Below are 15,357 nucleotides of genomic sequence, written 5' to 3' on the forward strand. Positions count from 1 at the left end.
GCCCCTGGTCATGGTCAAGAGGGAAAACTGAGCTCAGTGGGCTCTGGTTAGAAAGGCACGCCTTGGGACGCCTGGGTGGCTCAGTCGTTAAGCGTCTGCCTTCAGCTCAGGTCATGATCCCAGGGTCCTGGGATCGAGCCCCGCACCGGGCTCCCTGCTCCGCGGGAAGCCTGCTTCTCCCTCTCCCACTCCCCCTGCTTGTGTTCCCTCTCTCGCTGTGTCTCTGTCAAATAAATAAATAAAATCTTAAAAAAAAAAAAAAAGAAAGAAAGAAAGGCACACCTTTCTGCTTAGAAAGAAGTCCAAACACAGCCCTGAGGGCTGGGAGGAGGTCATAGTGAGGAGCACGACACTGGGAACCAGAGGACTGGGTACTGTTCTGTCACAGTATGGCCTTGGGACCTTAATGAGCCTCAGTTTCCCCATCTGTAAAATGAATATGACAATGCCTACCTCGGGCTCTGTAAGGATCAAATTTAAGTGTTTGCTTTGCAAACTGTAAAGGAAAGTACACAGGAGAGGTTGGTTGTTATCTGGAAAATTCACTCCAGTAGACTTCTTTCCTTTGTTATACTGAATGTTGGACCCATAAGGTATGTTGTTTTGTTTTCAAAGAGGGTCATTGGGATGCCTGGGTGGCTCAGCCAGTTAGGCATCTGACTCTTCAGCCCAGGTCATGATCTCAGGGTCCTGGGATAGAGCCCCACATTGGGCTCCTCGCTCAGCGGGGAGTCTGTTTGAGATTCTCTCTCCCTCTCCCTCTGCCCCTTCCCCAACTTGCTTGTGCATTCTCTCTCTCTCTCTCTCAAATAAATAAATAAATCTTTAAAAAAAAAAGGGTCATCAATTTTTTTTTTTTATTATGGTAAAAGAAAATATATAGGGGTGCCTGGGTGGCTCGGATGGTTAAGCGTCTGCCTTCGGCTCAGGTCATGATCTCAGGGTCGTGGGATGGAGCCCCATGTCGGGCTTCCTGCTCAGTGGGGAGTTTGTGAGTTTGCTTCTCCCCTCTGCTCGTGCTCTCTCTCTCTCAAATGAATAAATAAAATCTTAAACAAAAAAGAAAGAAAGAAAATATACAAAAACATAAAATTTGCCATTTTAACCACTTTTAAGTGTACAATGTGGCATTAGTTGCATTCACACTGTTGTGCAACCATCGCCATGATCTATTTCCAAAATTTTTCATCATCCCAAATAGAAACTCTGTACCCATTAAGCAATAACTTCCCATTTACCCCCTCCCTCCAGCCCCTGGTAACCTCTAATCTCTGTATTTATAAATGAGTTTGTTCTAAATATTTAATATAAGTGGAATCACAGTATTTGTCCTTCTGTGTCTGGCTTATTTCACTTAGCATAATGTCTTCAAGATTCATCTGTGCTGGGGCGCCTGGCTGGCTCAGTCAGTGGAGCATGCAACTCTTGATCTCGGAGTTGTAGGTTTGATTGAGCCTCATGTTGGGTATAGAGATGACTTAAAAATAAAACCTTAAAAAATATTCATCTACCCTGTAGCATGTATCAGAATTTCATTCTTTTTTTTTTTAAGATTTTATTTTTAAGTAAATCCTGATTGTGGTGGTAGTCAGGCAATTGCATGAACATTTGAAGACTCAAGGGGTGAGCCTGGGTGGCTCAGTTGGTTAAGCATCTGCCTCTGGCTCAGGTTGTGATCCCAGGGTCCTGGAATCGAGTCCCGCTTCGGGCTCCTTGCAGTGGGGAGTCTGCTTGTCCCTTTCCCTCTGCTGCTCCCCCTGCTTGTGCTCTCTCTCTGACAAATAAAGAAATAAAATCTTTAAAAAAAATTAAAGACCCACAGAACTACACTAAAAAGGTGAATTATAAGGTAAAATATACCTTAACCTTTAAATAAAGAATGAATACATGAATGGGGGAAAAACTAAGACTCTAGACTCTCACATTTTTGCTACCTTGAGAACTTTGCAAGTGACAACAGCCTTCATTATTTAGAGCATAAATTTCTATTTTTTCATTCATTCATTCATGATAAAATGAAGGTACTTGAACTTATCATCCAACCCAAGAACTACAACATCACTAAAAGTTAAATCTATTTACTGTTCCCCCCACACCCCCAGGTAATCACTGTTCTGAATTTTGTGTTCTTCATTCTTTTGTTTGTTTTTTTAGTAGGTTTTTTTTTTTTTGGCATACATAAATTAGGCTGGGCCTTATGAATTTGCCATTTTTATAGGTCAAAACAGGTCACAACCCAGCAACTTCATATAGTTCAACCCAATATTATGCCTAAACATAGTAGTTGTGGTTTTATTTGAATTTTACAGAATGAATACCATTGCATCTGTACTCTTCTAGGACTTGCTTTTTTTTCTTAATTTTTTTTTTTTTAGTAATCTCTACCCCCAACATGGGGCTGGAACTCAACACTGAGATCAAGAGTCACATGCTCTTCCAACTGAGTCAGCCCTGAGGGACTTAACATTTTTTTTTAAGATTTTATTTATTTATTTGACAGAGAGACAGCCAGAGAGGGAACACAAGCAGGGGGAGTGGGAGAGGGAGAAGCAGGCTTCCCGCTGAGCAGGGAGCCCAATGCGGGGTTCGATTCCAGGACCCCGGGGATCATAACCTGAACCAAAGGCAGATGCTTAACGACTGAGCCACCCAGGTGCCCCAGGACTTAACATTTTCCACTCAATATTATGTCACCATGATTCAGCCGCATTGCTGTTTTTCATTCATTTTCTTTTTTTTTTTTTTTTTAAGATTTTATTTAGGGACGCCTGGGTGGCTCAGCCGTTAAGCGTCTGCCGTCGGCTCAGCTCATGATCCCGGGGTCCCGGAATCGAGCCCCGCATCAGGCTCCCTGCTCAGCGGAAAGCCTGCTTCTCCCTCTCCCACTCCCCCTGCTTGTGTTCCCTCTCTAGCTGTGTCTCTCTCTGTCAAATGAATAAATAAAATCTTTTTAAAAAAGATTTTATTTATTCATTTGACAGAGAGAGAGAGCACAAGAGGGGGGAGGGTCAGAGGGAGAAGCAGACTCCCTGCTGAGCAGGGAGCCAGATGCGGGACTCGATCCTGGGACTCCGGGATCATGATCTGAGCCGAAGGCAGTAGCTTAACCAACTGAGCCACCCAGGTGCCCTTTATTCATTTTCTACTGTTGTATAATTATTCCACATTTCTTTATTTCCTGTCAATGGCATTTGAGTGTTTTTTGTTTGAGGATACCATGAACAATGTTTCTACTACCATTCTTATACATGGCTCCTGGTTTATGTGTGCCTTTTTTTTTTTTTTAAGATTTTATTTATTTATTTGAGAGAGAGAATGAGAGACAGAGAGCACAAGAGGGGAGAGGGTCAGAGGGAGAAGCAGATCCCCCGCTGAGCAGGGAGCCCGATGTGGGACTCGATCCAGGGACTCCAGGATCATGACCTGAGCCGAAGGCAGTCGCTTAACCAACTGAGCCACCCAGGCGCCCGCCTTTTTTTTTTTTTAAGATTTATTTATTTTATTTATTTTTTATTTTTTTAAGTATTTTTATTTGTTTTTGCAAGAGAGAGAGAGAGAACACAAGGGGGCAGGGGCAGAGAGAGAAGCAGGCTTCCCAGTGAGCAGGGAGTCTGATGCGGAACTCGATTCCAGGACCCCGGGATCACGACCCAAGCCAAAGGCAGACACTTAACTGACTGAGCCACCCAGGTGCTCCTTATTTATTCATTTTAGAAAGAGAGCATGCATGAGTGAGGAGAGGGGCAGGGGGAGAGCACAGAACCCACACCGGGATTCATCCCAGGACCCTGAGATCATGGCCTGAGCTGAAATCAAGAGTCTGATGCTCAATCTAACTGAGCCACTCAGGCACCCTGTATGTATGCAATTCTTGTGGCTGTACCCAGGAATGGACTTCCTGGGTCTTAGGATACACAGACGCTCAGCTATACACAATGTGACTCACTTTCTGGGCTCCAAATGAGGATACATCGTACTACTTGCCTCTAGGTGAGAATGTGGACAAGATGTGGTGGGAGTTGTGGAGGGTTTCTGGTGGAATTGAACTCTACTGTGTGCACATGGTAAGGTACCCACAGAATGAGATGATGGTGCCCTCAGAGATGAGACAGGGAAGGAAACCCCCCAGTTGCCATGGGCATCATCTTCCAAGGAGTGTTCCACCCTGGCTGGACAAGTGGAGGGCTTGGGACCCAAACAAGGCAGACAAAGGGCTCTATGATTCTAGTTAGCAGTATCTCCGTCTAGGATTGGGAGGTTGTGTATCTGGAACATCTGAAGGGGAGAGGCCTCGGCAGTGCTGAATTCCTCCCACCTACCAATCCTTGCCGCAAAGATCTCTCCACATATCTTTTATCTCACTTTGCATCCATTATCTTTTTTAATTCTCCCAGTTGGAGAGAGGTACTATTATCTTCACAGATGAGGCTTAGAGAAGGAAAGTGCCTTGCCCAAAGTCACACGGTTTTTTCCAATTGCCTGAACAAATAATTTTCCCTTCCTTATCCTCAGTTTCTATATCCATACAATGGGAATAACACCTGACCCACCTCACAGACTAGTGGGAGGATTAAGTAATACTATGCAAGCATGCGTCCTGGAGATGCTCCTTGAAAGTCACTTGTTTAAAAAAAAAAAAAAGGAAAGTCACTTACTTATTGGTGCTATTGTTATTATTAAGTTGTTATTAAGGAGAGCAGGAACCCAAGATAATCTGAGCCCTGACTTCTAGTCACCCAGTGATGTTGCCTCTTGCAGAGACACCATGGGAAGTGGTAATCATGGCCCATTTTGATCACCTCTGCCGCTCCGCCATGTGTCTTTCAGGACTGCACAGCCCAGCCCCCTCCTCCACCCTATTTCTAGGCCCCAGAATAGAAGGAGTTGATCTCCCCTGCAGACTTCCCCAAACAGAGGTGAATTAACCAGCGAACAGAGGATGCACACCCCCTATTCTATCTCAGGGCAAAGGAAGAAATCGGTGAACCCAGTGGTTCATTCAAATGAGAATATCTGCTGAGCACCTAATATGTGCCGGTCCTGAGCTGGGCACCACGAGCACTGGGAACAAGACCAGACCCTGTCGTCGAGTCAGAAAAGGAGAATTCAGAAGACAAGAAAACTGCGTGCTGAGTATTATGATAACGAAGTACAGAGAACTGTTCTATATAACAGGAAACCAGACAGGCCTAGGGGCCAGGGAAGGCGTCCCAGGAGGTATATGCCCTTGAAGCTGCGCCTTTAAGAACTGGCAAGCGCTCCCCAGGTGCGCAGAGACTGCTAGGACTACCTGCCCATTTAACAGAAGAGGAGACTGAACCACCAGCGTCGGTCTACCCTGCCCGCCTCGCTTAGCCAGACCAGGCTGAGCACGGCTTCTTGTCGGTAGGCCCAGCGCCCCAGCCTGGCCGCGGTGAACCACGCCCCCCCAACACCGCGCCCCCTCCCCCCCCCCCCCCCCCCGCGCGCTCAGGGCGAGGCCTCGGCCCAGGTGCGCGGCGGCGGCGGCGGCGGCGCTTCGCGGAGGCAGGAAGTGTGTCCCCAGCGGCGGCCCGTGCGGCGCTCCCGCGAGACGCTTACCTGCGCTCCAGGTGAGCGGCGAGGGGGGCGGGGGGAGGGGCCGAGCCGGAGGCGGCTCACCTGGCGGGACAGGTAAGTCCCGCGCGGGCCCGTGGGGGGCGAAGCACGGCGGCACTGGTGTGGAGAGACCCCCGAGGCTACGCCTGGGCGGGGGAGGGTCCCGGGGCCGGTTCCTCGGGCACCACCCTCCCACTTCCGGGGTGCGCGGGCCGGGCCGGGGAGCGGCCCGAGCGGGCGCCCGGGCTGGGCGGGCAGAATGTGGGGGGGGGGGGCCGCGGTCGCCCCCGGGGCTGCGCTGGCTGGAGGCGGGAGCCGGGCTGGCTGAGGGAGGCAGGGTCGGGAGGAGGCGGCGGGGCCGTGCACACCCAGGGGAAAGGTGTCAGGGCGGGAGAGGGGCTGCGTCTACCCGCAGGCGGGGGGCCTTTGCAGCTGGAGAGGGTGGTGCTCGCTCCGAGGGCACTGCTGGTGTAGGGGCTGTGCTGACCGGAGGGGCAGTGCCGGGGTCTGGTTCTCCCTTGCCTCGGGAGTAGGTGCCCCCGGATGCCGGAGTCGCGGGCTGAGCCTTTGGGGCAGGAAAGAGAGGGTGCGGGGATGCCGGGTGCGAGAGCAGAAGGCTGTTTCCCGAGCAGGGCTGGGGTGCCCCTCTCGGCCGGGTGTGCAAGACTAGACTGGGTACGGGGGTGGCGCCTGTCCTGGGGACCTTGGAGGAGGGGGATGGTACAGAGACAGACCCCTGTGTGTGTGTGTGTGTGTTTCTCAGGGACCAGGGAAGGGGAAGAGCATCAAGAGAAGTTTGGTGAGGGCGGACTTAGGACCTTCTGACTCTGAGGAAGATCCCTGCAGTGACTTGGGGTGCCCAGCGTCCAAGCCCCTCCCACGTGCCAGGCACCACACTAAGCAACCTGCGCGGAATATCTCATTTAAACCTCACAGTGGCCCAGGAAGATACTCCTCTCTCACTCTTCTCTCCCCTTTAAAGAGGACAAAACTGAGGCCCAGAGTCTTGCTCCAGGCCACACAATAGGAGCAGGGGCCCTCCCCTCACTCAACCAAGTGACCAGTGTTCCTAGGGTTTGGGAGGTGGGGGCAGCAGCAGCTAGGGGAAGATAGAGCCTGGAAAAAATGGGCTGAGTTCATGAGGGTTCTGGACCTAGAGGGGTGGGGGAAACTGAGACAAGCCATTGTCCTTACCCTAGGTCTTGCTCCCCACTTCTATCTCACCCGCATTCCAGGTATGTGGCACAAAACAGAGTACATGGGCTCCAGAGTCTGGTAGAGCACAGTACAAATCCTGTTCCATCCCTTTCCAGCTGGTTGTCTCTGGGCAAGTCACTTCTGAGCTTCAGCTTCCTGATCTGTAAAGTGGAGTTGTAATACTTACAGAGCACGTGTGACTGTTAGGTAAAGTGAAAGTCCTCTTGGGCCGTAGCCTGTTTCTGGCCCATTCACTGCTGTTTCCCCAGCATTTAGCACTTTGCTGGGCACATGGTAGTGCTCATTAAATATTTGGTGGGTGAATTTAATGAATAGTAGCAAATCCTTAAGCCTTGGAGGTAGAGAAGGAGTGACCCAGACCATCATCAGTAACCCCTTGATGTTTTTACAAACCCCAGGTACCCCAGAGCTCAGTGTGGTTCCAACAGTGTAGAGTCACACAATCTCCTCATCCAAGGCCTAAGCCTGGAAGACTCAGGGCTTCCTATGTGGTCCCTCCATGGGTACAGGCTTGTCCACGGAGCTGGCAGCTGGCCACTTTGCCCCCTTCCTCCCAAGTAATAGATGGGATGAGGTAGTGGGTAAGAATCTGGGCCAGGCTGCTTGGGGACAAATAGATGTGCGGCTTGAACAACTTACTTAACCTATCTGGGCCTCTTGATGTATAGTAATAATAATTACAACAACAACAATAATACCTGCAGATAAGGTTGTGAGAATTGGTTTAATACATTCACAGCACATAGAACAATGTAAGTTGTCAGTAATTAACTCATTCACTAGAATGCAGACTCCTGAGATTAGGGAATTTTGTCTGTTTTACCACTGTGTCCACCAAATTTAGAACAGTTTCTGGCATTCAGTAGGCCCTCACTAAATATTTGTTAATTGAGTGAATGAATGAGTCCATACTCACCCCACATTGCTCAAACCAAGGCAAAGGTTTTTAACCACTAGCCTGTCTGGATCTTGAGGGACTTCCAGGTATTACAATTTCTGTGTGCACACCTTTGGAGAGGGTGTTTCACCCTCCTTCCCTGAGCCTGCTGCTACCCCCACTCTGGTAAGCCTAGAGCCTAAGTCATTTTTCTTCCTACCCAATGGTCCTGGTTCTACTCTGAGGTCACACAGAATGTGTCAGTCCCCTCAAGCACTTACTGTACCCAACCCTGTTCTGACACTTAGGCAGAAGGGAGTCAGACATCTCCCCCTTGCGGTCATATAGGCTTATCTTCAAACAGTGGGTTCAAGGCTGACCCAGCCAACAGAGTCCAGCAAGAAGCTGTGAGGAGAGGGGTTCCCGTCTGACTTGGGGAGCTGGAGGGGCCTTGGAGAAGGAGTGCTGAATGGGGCCAGGGGAGTGAATTCTATAATTGCAGGAATAAAGAATTCCTGTATCCTCTTACCAGTCGCCATGGCTAACATTCCTTCCTTCCCTCCCTTTCTCTCTTGAGACACATGCACCTTCTGATTTTCGTGGGAAACTTTTTTTTTTAATTTTTTTTGAAAGATTTTATTTATTTGACAGAGAGAGACATAGTAAGAGAGGGAACACAAGCAGGGGGATAGGGAGAGGGAGAAGCAGGCCTCCTGGGGAGCAGGGAGCCCGATGTGGGGCTCGATCCCAAGACCGTGGGATCATGACCTGAGCCGAAGGCAGACGCTTAACGACTGAGCCACCCAGGTGCCCCTCGTGGGAAACTTTTGAGATTAGCTTGCTGATATCCTGCTCCAGTATATACTTCCTGAGAATTAGAACATTGTCTTATATAACCGTAGTAATCAAATTCAGGAAATTTAACATTGGCATATTCCTATTAAATAATATACAGTCTACTGTAAAATTTCATCACTTATCCACATTATCCAGTTTCCTATTTTTCCTCTTGATCCAGGATCCAATCAAGGACCACACATTGCATTTAGTTGTCATTCCCTTAAGTTGGACTTACCTGATGTCTCCTCATGATTATGTTTAGGTTATGCATTTTGGGCAGTAATACTTCTTTTTTTTTTTTTTAAGATTTTATTTATTTATTTGACACAGAGAGAGAGACAGAGAGAGAGCACAAGTAGGCAGAGTGACAGGCAGATGGAGAGGGAGAAACAGGCTCTCCACTGAGCAGGGAGCCCGATGTGGGACTCGATCCCGGGACTCCAGGATCATGACCTGAGCCGAGAGCAGCCACTTAACAGACCGAGCCACCCAAGCGCCCTGGGCAGTAATACTTCTTAAGTGATGTAGTATCCTTCTTAGTGCAGAATATCAGGAGGCACATGATTTCAGTTCATCCCATTATTGATGATGTTAACTTCGATCATTTGGTTACAGTGCAATCTGCCAGGTTTCTCCAGATTTTTTAAGTTCTCCCTGGCTGCAGCAAGTAGAAGGGAATGGAGGTGGCCAGAATGGGAGCCTTGACAGTACCTGGGTGAGAGATGATCATGGCCCTGGGTTTTTTTTTGTTTTGTTTTTAAGATTTTATTTATTTATTTTGACAGAGAGAGAGACAGCGAGAGAGGGAACACAAGCAGGGGGAGTGGGAGAGGGAGAAGCAGGCCTCCTGCTGAGCAGGGAGCCCGGTGCGGGGCTCGATCCCAAGACCCAGGGATCATGACCTGAGCTGAAGGCAGACGCTTAACGACTGAGCCACCCAGGCACCCCGATCATGGCCCTGTTTAAAGAGGTGGTACTTATTTGTTCAAAGCACATTGTCTGTTAGAGCCAGAACTGGGGCTAGAACACAGATATTGTCTTTTTTTTTTTTTTTAAGATGTTATTTATTTATTTGAGAGAGAGAATGGGATAGAGACAGAGAGAGCATGAGGGGGGGAGCGTCAGAGGGAGAAGCAGACTTCCTGCTGAGCAGGGAGCCTGATGCGGGACTCGATCCCGGGACTCCAGGATCATGACCTGAGCTGAAGGCAGTCGCTTAACCAACTGAGCCACTCAGGCGCCCCTAGAACACAGATATTCTGATGCCCACTCCCAGGCTCCTCACACATCACTAGTTCTAGGACCCCCAATGCCATTAAATCAGGGAAAAAAAGATAAGGGATCAGCGTTGCAGAAAATCCAGGTTGTTGTGTGGCAAACCCCTGCATGGGATCGAGGACCTTCCACACATATCACTATGTAATGTTCCCTGACTCCCTCAGGCATAGTTATTCACTCCCATAATGCCTCCTAAATCCTACACATTCCAACTTAGGAGCTTTTAAGCATCTGTTTTTCCTACAAAACCATGAGTGAATCACAAGAACAGGGTCTCTAGTTTATTCATCTTTAGTTTTACGGCGCCTCACATGGGGCCGGGCTCAGTGATTATGGGATAAAGGAAGTCTTCACTCTGAGCCTGCTAGCAACCAAGTCAGGAAGGGAAAGAAGGTACATTTTGTGCCTTGGCTTTCTTGTCTAATCAAAGGAAGCAAAAGAGTGCTTGGTTTTAAATATTGCTAGGAGAGCAAATCTGAGCCGGTCTGAAACACTGACAGGGGAACTGTCACATTCCCATGACTGATTTGAAGGAAGAGGGGAAGGGAAGGTAGTAATGGTCGGGTTCTGTAGCAAGTCACATGGAAAGACATGTGTTGAGAGCCTCAGAGACTCTGTTGGGTAGGATTACCAACAGAGGGAATAAACTGGGGGAGACCATTCCCCAGAAAGTGAGATCTCGGGAGATTTTTCTTTCCATGTGGTAAAATATACATTACATAAAATTTACCATTTTAAGTTTTTTGTTACCGTTTTAATTCTACAGTTCTGTGGCATTGAACACATTCACACTGTTGTGTGTTGTGTAATCATCACTACCATCCATCTCCAGAACTTTTTCATCTTCCTAAAGTGGAACTCTACCCATTAAACACTAACTTCCCATTTCCCCCTGCCTCCAGCCCCTGGCAACCACCATTTTACTTTCTGTCCTAAGAATTTGACTATTCTAGATATTTCGTATAAGTGGGACCATACAATACGTGTACTTTGTGTCAGGTTTATTTCACTTAGTATAATGTCTCAAAGCTCATCTATGTTGTGGCACATATCAGAATCTTATTCCTTTTTAGGGCTGACTAATATTCTGTTGTATGTGTACGTCATGTTTTGTTTATTCATTCATCTGTCCGTGGACATTTAGGTTGTTTCCACCTTTTGCCTGTTGCAAATAATGCTGCTGTGTGGACACTGGCATACAAATGTCTGTTTCAGCCCCTGCTTTCCAGCCTTTTGGGGGGTATATACCCAGAATTGGGATTGTGGGGTCACATGGCCGTCCTGTGTCTAATTTTTGGAGGCACTGCCGTGCTATCTGCCACAGTGGCTGCACCGTTCTCCAAGGGCTCCTCCGTCTCCACGTCTCCAGGGCCTGTCATTTTCTGCTTTTTCAATAGTAGCCATCCCACCACATCCCTGGGTGTGAAGTCCCAGGACATTTAAAAAAATTTTTTTTAATTTTTATTTAAATTCAATTAATTAACATAGACTGTATTATTAGTTTCAGAGGTAGAGGTGAGTGATTCATCAGTCTTATATAATACCCAGGACTTTTTTTTTTAAAGGTTTATTTATTTATTTGAGAGGGAGGGGCAGAGGGAGAGGGAGAGAGAGAATCCCAAGCTGACTGTGCACTGAGCGTGGAGCCCAACGCGGGGCTTGATCCCGGGACCCTGAGATCATGACCTGAGCCGAAATCAAGAGTCAGACACTTGACTGACTGAGCCGCCCAGGCGCCCTGTCCCGGGAAGTTTTGACATGTAGGTTAGACCAGAGACAGAATTTCTTCTTTCGGGAGGGAGGGACACTAGGTGAGGGTTCATGGGCATAACTGCACCCTTGAACCTGAGTCCTTCCTGGCCTCTCCTCTATAGGTGCCTGGCTGTAACAAATCATGCAATGAGCCATGCCCCGCCCTGGACACCGCCGCCCATCATCTGGGCCCCCACGCTTGGGACCCTGGGAGCGGCCAACAGAACTATGCCTGGAGACTTTTGATGAGCCATCCCAACCCCCACCAAGCCGCCGCACCCGCAGGCCAGACCCCAAGGACCCTGGCCACCATGGGCCCGAGAGCCTTACCTTCATCTCTGGCTCTGCTGAGCCTGCTGCCGAGCCCCCAGCCTGTTGCCTGCTCTGGCGACCCTGGGTGTGGGACTGGTGCCGGGCTGCCTTCTGCTTCCGCCGCTGCCAGAGTTGCCTCCAGCGTTGTGGGGCTTGCATGCGGGGCTGCAGCCCCTGCTTGTCTGCTGCGGACTCCCCTGAGGGGGCTGCTGAAGCCAACTGGGCCAAAGAACACAATGGAGTGCCCCCCAGCCCCGACCGTGCACCTCCCAGTCGGCGGGATGGCCAACGGCTCAAGTCAACCATGGGTAGCAGTTTCAGCTACCCTGACGTCAAGCTCAAAGGCATCCCTGTGTATCCCTACCGCAGCGCCACCTCCCCAGCCCCTGATGCGGACTCCTGCTACAAGGAGCCACTGGCTGAACCCCCACCCATGCGGCACAGCCTGCCCAGCACCCTTGCCAGCAGCCCCCGTGGCTCCGAAGAATATTACTCCTTCCATGAGTCGGACCTGGACCTGCCCGAGATAGGAAGCGGCTCCATGTCCAGCCGAGAGATTGATGTGCTCATCTTCAAGAAGCTGACAGAGCTGTTCAGCGTACACCAGATTGACGAGCTGGCCAAGTGCACATCAGACACTGTGTTCCTGGAGAAGACCAGTAAGATCTCGGACCTTATCAGCAGCATCACCCAGGACTACCACCTGGATGAGCAGGATGCTGAGGGCCGCCTGGTTCGCGGCATCATTCGCATCAGTACCCGCAAGAGCCGAGCCCGCCCGCAGACCGCAGAGGGGCGCTCCACGCGGGGTGCGGCCCCTGCTGCTGCCCCTGACAGTGGCCACGAGACCATGGTGGGCTCAGGGCTCAGCCAGGATGGTAGGTGGGGCTCCACATGGTTGAAGGGCGGAGTGAAGGAGGCTCTGGCCAAGGGAGGGCTGCACTGGGTCTGTGGCCACTGTGGGTCCACCCCTCAGCCAGTCCCTGCTCTCCTTTGTCCTTTTCCTCCCTGTTCTCGACTCCTCTGTGTCCGCTAAGAGGACCCTCTGTCCCCCGCTACCACCTGCCAGAGCTTGCAGGCCTAGCCTGGTTAATATAACGAAATCCCATATGAATCTGGACCTCGGCCCTGGCCTAACCAAATCCTCCACCCAGCCCACCACTGCACACACACGCACAAACACACACATGCACGCACGCACACGCATGCGCACACGCAAGTTGTCTGTGTCTTTGTTTTAAACACTGTTTCTCAAGCCTGGCCCAGGTAGGTGACCCCTCCCTCATCAGGCTGGGAGCTGAAGGGGGGGTAGGGTTAAAAGGATGTGATAATGACCACTGCCCCCTCCTGTTCCCTCCCTAGAACTCACAGTGCAGATCTCCCAGGAGACCACTGCAGATGCCATCGCCAGGAAGCTGAGGCCTTATGGAGCCCCAGGTTTGGTCCTGACCTGATGAGTACAGAGAGAGGGGACCGCCCTCAGCCCCCTCCCTCGCCATGCCCCTCTCCCAGTTTCCTCTGGGGTGGGTGAGGCTGGGGTCAGAAAGGGACCAGAAGCCTGAGCAGCCACAGACCCCATCCTAATCCTGCAAGCTGGCTTAAAGGGTTCGCTTAGGAGACATTCAGGGAGCTGCCCCTGAACCAGAACGGGGCAGGTGCTCCGAAGTTGCATCTAAGCCCCCCGCGTCACTGGAGAGGACAGTGAAGGGCGGAGGCCATCCACTAGTGCTGAAAAGGCACCCGTGTGCATTCTGCTGCCTTCTTAGGTCTTCCTAAGCTCCCAGGAGTGGGGTCACTACCCTTTAACAGACAGCAAGCCTGGGGCTCAGAGACGTCAAGAAGCTGAGTGGGTCATCTGGCCAGGATCAGACTGAGATCAGACTGACCCAGGCTTGAGTCCCACTCTGCTTGTTCTCAGCAGGCTTCTCCCTGCCCACAGTCCCTGGATGAGCTCCTTCCCCTCTCTGAGCCTGCTTCCTCTTCCCTTCTCCTCAGGATACCCAGCCAGCCACGATTCATCCTTCCAGGGCACAGACACAGACTCGTCGGGAGCGCCGCTGCTCCAGGTGTACTGCTAACCCCGACCGGCCCAGTACAGCCCACAGCTGAAGAGGGGAAGCAGGACCCCCTTTGGAGGAGGCTGGGCCACGCTGGCTCCTCCCACCTCGGCTGACTGGTTCCTGGACCATGTGCATTTCACTGGGCCATGGTGTCCGCATCACCCTGGATCCCTTGCTGGCCTGACCCCTGCCTGGGCCTGTTCCTGCCTGCCTGCAGTCTTCAGGCAGCCTGGATCATGGAAAGCAAAGACTTAGGAGTTACCTTCTGGGATTGAATCCCGGCTCTACCCCCATAAAATACACCCCATAACCAGTCATGCAAACCCCTCCCTCCACAGGATGAGGGTGGGGGCAGAGGGTGACAGCTCAGAGCAGCTTATCTTAAATGGATTGGGTTGGGGGGGGGGGGCAGGCAGGGCCTCTGTCTTGAATTCTGTGGGCAGTGCCCACTCCACCTTATGTTCTGTTGGTTCTTGGCTGATGTTCTATATCCTAACATGACCATAGTTGCAAGTGCAAAGATAGATGACTGCCTGGTCATCTCGGCTGTGATACTGCCCTTTCTGTCCAATCTGCTTGACCGATACACAGAGCAGGAGACAGGATAGAGCACTCAGCCTGCCTTAGTGTTGTGGGGTCAAGGTCAGAAGGCTAAAATGAGAGCAAGAATGTCCACCTCTCAGGTTTGCTGTGAGTTCCAGACAGAGAGCCAGTTTCTGTAGTTTCTGTACCTGAGAAAGGTCTGACAAGTGGTTTCTGTCATTGTTGAGAGGTTCTAGGCAGGCCTACCCAGACTCCTCCTGCTGCCCCAGTTCACCACCTGCAGGCTGGCCTGCTGCTGGCCATCCCTGCAGTTTCCCCAAGTCCTTAAGCATGGGTCAGCCCCCACCCAGCCTCAGACTTGAGGCTCCCTCCACCTCTCCCTGGTTCTGACAGAGCACTGTGGTCTACTGGGACCTTCTTGACCTTCTCAACAACCCTGGAGTGGGGTCATTCTTTCATGGACTAGGAGGCTGGGGGCTCAGAGGGGTCAAGGAGCTTGTCACACAGCTAGTAACTGGCTCTGGACCTAGAAGCTGGCCTCTTGGCAGTTCTGCCCCAAAGCTGGCAAGCTCACCTGCTTGGGGCAGAAGCAGGGTCCCCTTGTTTGGACACAAGCCCAACTGGGTTCAGAAAGATCCTACTTAGCTACTCCTCACAGACAGGAGTGTCTCGTTAGTCCTCTCTCAGCAGTGAGGACAGAGCAGGCCCACCAGCCCACTCTTGACTAAACAAATTAGGTGTCCAGGATCCCCACGCCCTCACCTATAAGCCCCCACGCCTCACCTTTTTATTGTCCCCACAGGCCCTTTTGGCAAGTGACCACCAGACAAACTACTCATCCAGCTCCCTATCAGACACACAGTACGGTCCCCTTGGGGGCTGTGACCACAAGGCCCAGTA

The 15,357-nt window shown here is 50.8% G+C and overlaps 1 protein-coding gene across 1 annotated transcript; it reads left to right on the forward strand.

Annotated features, from left to right (window-relative positions):
- Positions 1 to 11,553: 11,553 nt before the first annotated feature.
- KDF1 (keratinocyte differentiation factor 1) lies at positions 11,554 to 14,059 on the forward strand. Its single transcript, XM_045895477.3, has 3 exons — positions 11,554 to 12,732; positions 13,217 to 13,291; positions 13,850 to 14,059. The coding sequence occupies exons 1-3, from the start codon at positions 11,697 to 11,699 to the stop codon at positions 13,930 to 13,932; spliced, it is 1,194 nt and encodes a 397-aa protein (XP_045751433.1). The 5' UTR covers positions 11,554 to 11,696; the 3' UTR covers positions 13,933 to 14,059.
- The last annotated feature ends 1,298 nt before the right edge of the window (positions 14,060 to 15,357 follow it).

The sequence above is a fragment of the Mirounga angustirostris genome, unplaced genomic scaffold, assembly GCF_029215605.1.
Source record: "Mirounga angustirostris isolate CCGP_5_RB_7025 unplaced genomic scaffold, mMirAng1.0.hap1 SCAF_4, whole genome shotgun sequence".
Classification (NCBI taxonomy): Eukaryota; Metazoa; Chordata; class Mammalia; order Carnivora; family Phocidae; genus Mirounga; species Mirounga angustirostris.

What these genes read in the sequence shown, in the direction of transcription:
- KDF1 (XM_045895477.3), top strand. Translation starts at nt 11,697, where the DNA reads ATGCCCCGCCCTGGACACCGCCGCCCATCATCTGGGCCCCCACGCTTG. An exon ending in CTCAGGGCTCAGCCAGGATG is followed by an intron (nt 12,733 to 13,216) that starts GTAGGTGGGGCT and finishes TTCCCTCCCTAG; the next exon opens with AACTCACAGTGCAGATCTCC. An exon ending in GAGGCCTTATGGAGCCCCAG is followed by an intron (nt 13,292 to 13,849) that starts GTTTGGTCCTGA and finishes CCTTCTCCTCAG; the next exon opens with GATACCCAGCCAGCCACGAT.